Source organism: Austrofundulus limnaeus, unplaced genomic scaffold, assembly GCF_001266775.1.
Source record: "Austrofundulus limnaeus strain Quisiro unplaced genomic scaffold, Austrofundulus_limnaeus-1.0 Scaffold54, whole genome shotgun sequence".
NCBI classification, from domain to species: domain Eukaryota; kingdom Metazoa; phylum Chordata; class Actinopteri; order Cyprinodontiformes; family Rivulidae; genus Austrofundulus; species Austrofundulus limnaeus.
The window spans coordinates 960,662-964,602 of NW_013952456.1; the positions used below are offsets into that span (position 1 = coordinate 960,662).

The following is a 3,941-nucleotide window of genomic DNA, read 5'->3' on the forward strand; positions in this document are numbered from 1 at the left end:
TTCTATTCTATTCTATTCTATTCTATTCTATTCTATTCTATTCTATTAACACTAGAAAACGTTTGAGATAAAGTCACATTTATGTTAGACAAAATGAATTTTCATGCTGATAGCTTGTTATCTTCAGTAAGTATAGAACTTTCTGAAGATCACTAAATGTCCAATAAAACATCAAAATCTTACATAAAATAAAAAATTTCTTTCCCTACAGCAATCAGTAATTTTAAACTTTGTCACACACTTTTATACTGACATTCTAATTTTTCTTCTATAAAAGGATAAAAAAACTGAAAACAAATCCCCATCAACCAAAGAATCTGTTTTATACACAATCTTTTGGATCTTATTCACACATTCCTAAATGCTGGAGAATATTGGCATGGGTCCTGACAGTCCAGCAGTCAGGTCTTTTGATTTCTCTGTAAAACAACTGGTGTCAAGGCAGACAACAGCAGCAGGTGTTGAGGTGTTTTCCCATCAAAGTTTTTTTTATGGAATACTTACTAAAGCTAGTTTGATACTGTAACACTTGTGAGGTTTATGATCTGACCACAAACTCTTTGAACAATTTAGGAATGTATTGTTTACCCAGCAATAGTTTCTATAAAACCACCAGAGTTTCAGCCACTAGACTGTCACATTTTCAGATTTTTAAAAAAGCGTAGCATAAGTTAAAGAGTAACTTACCCCAAAATTAACTTTTTTTAGCTAATAAACTGTCTAGAATGTGTCTAAAATGTTATATAGTACTGTTTCCGTGCTAATTTTGATGTTTTTGTGTGTATTTGTTCAAATCTGTAATATTTGGTCTAAAAACGTCTTTTTGCTGCGCATATGGGTAGAGCAGTGGTACTGCAGGCNAGATAAATAATAATAAACAAGTTAAAGTGCAAAGGTTTTAGACTAATGAATTGGAAAGACTTATAGGCAGATTTTATGTGTATAGTTTTACAGGACTAAATCCTGTAAAAGTGAGCTGGCTTTATTTGAGCTAAAACTTTGTAGTTACATTTTCTTTTGTCGTAAAAACTGTCCATACCAAATTCAGTTCTTTGACAGCTTTTCGGGTCTGACTTGAAGTACTACTAAAAGGTGATGTAACCCACAGCCTTCTGAAACTGTTATGTTAACATACATAGGCCTCTTTTACATGTAGCTGGTTTTCAGCAAAACCGCAATATTTTTGTTGCGATCCAGCCACTCGTTTACACGTCACTGATGATCAGCGTCTCTGACACTTTTTGAAACCAGGTTTTAGAGTTGAATTTTTCTCGAACGCCTCCTGGGAGGTGGGAAGTACTCCGCAGGTGTGAAAACGTGCATGCAAACAGACGACTGCAGCTAAAGTTTCCTAACATCAGTTACAATAAATTACAGACAGCAGAGTGGTTTTTGTGTTACTCACTCTTCAAAGCAGGTAGGAGCAAAGAGAAAAGTCACCCTAGGTCTAAAGGAACATCAGTTTATTTACTAATTCAAACATAACTGTGATCATGCTGATACTGCATGATCAGTGCTGCAGAGGTTCCATGTAAATGGGTGATTTTTTTTCGCCCAAATTAACATTGACAAAAACCCCAACATTTCCAGAGACCAGTCTCATGTAAACGAGGCACTAGACATCAGCTACTGCTGCTGTTTTTAACACCTCACTTCACAACACGATGCACCCAGCCACCATCTGCCTAAAACCAACACAAAAGACTCTTTGTGAACCTCATGTTTGGCTTTGCACAGCTCCTCTTTTACTTTCCTGAGTCACATCTCTTTCTGCTCCTTTCCTCTGAACTCAGTGCACTTCTTTTCCTCATTTACCACCTAATGTTTTATATTATTGTGTTTAATCTGCTGAACTGATAAGTTTTATCCAAGTTTGAAGGCATCAGTCTTACCTGCACATAGTCAACACTCCTCCCCAGAGCTTTGAAGGCTGTATACATGACCTCTCTTTTTCCTCCCCACTTCTGCATTATGCAGACACACTTGTTGTTCAGCACAAGCTTGGAAACTTGCTGAAGGCTCTCGGCGTAGCTTTCATCCATCTCCCCAGAGCCTTTGTTGTGATAATTACTTCGCCACACGTATGTGGCCACTTTGTCCCATCCCATAACTTCTTTAAAAATTTCCATCATGTACATGTCGTCGTCCGAATTCCCATCAATCACCATGATGACCTTGATCCCAGGATATGTCAGCCTCTTGACTGACACCAGGCACTTTCTCAGGTAGTTTGGGTCCTCTTGATACGCTGCAATGCACAATGCCAGCGATTTATTCAGTTTAATGGGCGTCTCTAAGGAGCGCCGCATGTTTCTGTGTTCTAAGAGTGCAAAGAGACTTTGAATGATGAGATGTACAACCAAGATAGCACCATATAAGCCAAAGGACAGGTGGTTGTGGGCTGTTGTGAAGAACTGGTAGCCCATGATGTAGGCAGTGGAAATGCCCACCAGGAGGGACACTCCAAACATGGTGGTTCCAATTATCCTCAGGTAGATTAAAACTCTCTGGCACTTCATCTGTGGACAAAAGGAACAAATTAAGTTTAGTGATATAGCTATAAAATGTTTATGATAAATGAACATTTGATTTTTTTTTTCATCTTCAGATACAACAGCAAGTGTGTTTTGTCTTGTGTTCATATCAAGGAAGTCCAGACAACAATGTTTAACAATGATGTGTCTTGTTATTTTGATTAGTAAAATTTCAGCTAAAGAAACACATTTTCTCTCCCTTGTCTCCCTTTTTACCATCCTTCCCTCATCTAAATGTCAGACAGTTGCATGTAGCAGATTGTTCCAACTCTCTTTTAGAGACATAGCCAACACACATTTCAAGATTTCTTGACCTAATTAACCAAAAAACTGGCTCCTTCTGCCAACTGTCCTGACATAAGGTTTAAATGCTGAACAACAACAATAATGACAAAAATGACCTTTTCTGCAACATTTTTCTTTACAAATAAAAACATTTAAGTCAGTCACTATGAAAGACTATACAAATCTACAAATGTTAGCTCTGGTTTTATGAGACCAACTTTAAAGACCATTCCCAGCTTTTGTATCTGATCCTTCCTGGACCTTGCTACGAAACGTCTCCAGCTCAAACTCCTGAATTTTGCTTCCAGCCCCTCATTATTGTCACTACCAACATCTGTTTAGCAGACCAGCAGAGACCCACTCAGCGTGGCTCGGCTCGGCTCAGCTCAACGCAGAGTGGACCACCCTGTGATGTCATCTGTTTAAATCTCCGTGGGAAGAAGACAAGAGCTTTTTAATGTTCTTATGCTCCACAAGTACTTCTTTCATTCTGTGACTCCTTATAAACATGTACAAGAAAATGATTTCCTTTGCTGACCTTTTCATCTAATGCTACTGAGTCAGCACCACAGTGGGTGTCCCCTTGTTTATTATAATTTAACACTGAGCTGCATTTTTGTGCACTTGATAAAGTTACTTTGCCATTTGGTGAGAATTAAGTGAGCTTAACAGGCAAAAAAAAGCAAAACATTTTAATAAATCCTGTATGCAACTTATTGTGAGTTATGCACGTTGTTAAAATCAGAAAGACGTAAATCGGGCAAACAAGGTCATCAAAAGAAGCGTACACAAGCCAAGTGGTGTTTGTGATTTGGCAACAGTTCCTCACACCACCCCAAACTCACAAAAACAGATGCAGGGAGGGGAAGAAAAATACACAGAAAATGAAACTGAAGAGCTTTTGGAGGTATTGGAGAAGAGCTGGAGAGCAGGGTCAGGAGAAATCACAGTTTTAGACACAGTAGTGACAAGGAACAAAAGTGCCTGACAAACAGAGCAAGAACCTTTTAGAGTAATACAGTAGAAGGAGTGAAACTGGCTCAGTTAAGCGTAATAAACACACACACACACACACACACACACACACACACACACACACACACACACACACACACACACACA

At 38.6% G+C, this 3,941-nt stretch overlaps 1 protein-coding gene across 2 annotated transcripts in view; it reads right to left on the bottom strand.

The window, feature by feature from the left end:
* Window positions 1–3,941, bottom strand: part of has2 (hyaluronan synthase 2) — a 21,642-nt gene that overhangs the window by 3,353 nt on the left and 14,348 nt on the right. Inside the window, exons 2-3 of one of the 2 annotated variants that reach the window (XM_014008938.1) lie at window positions 2,372–2,519; window positions 1,893–2,248 (exon numbers count right to left, since the gene is read on the bottom strand). In XM_014008938.1, coding sequence (XP_013864392.1) covers window positions 1,893–2,248; window positions 2,372–2,519 — 504 coding nt within the window. Of the gene's footprint in view, window positions 1–1,892; window positions 2,520–3,941 lie in introns of both variants that reach the window. The other variant, XM_014008937.1, reaches the window with a different exon arrangement.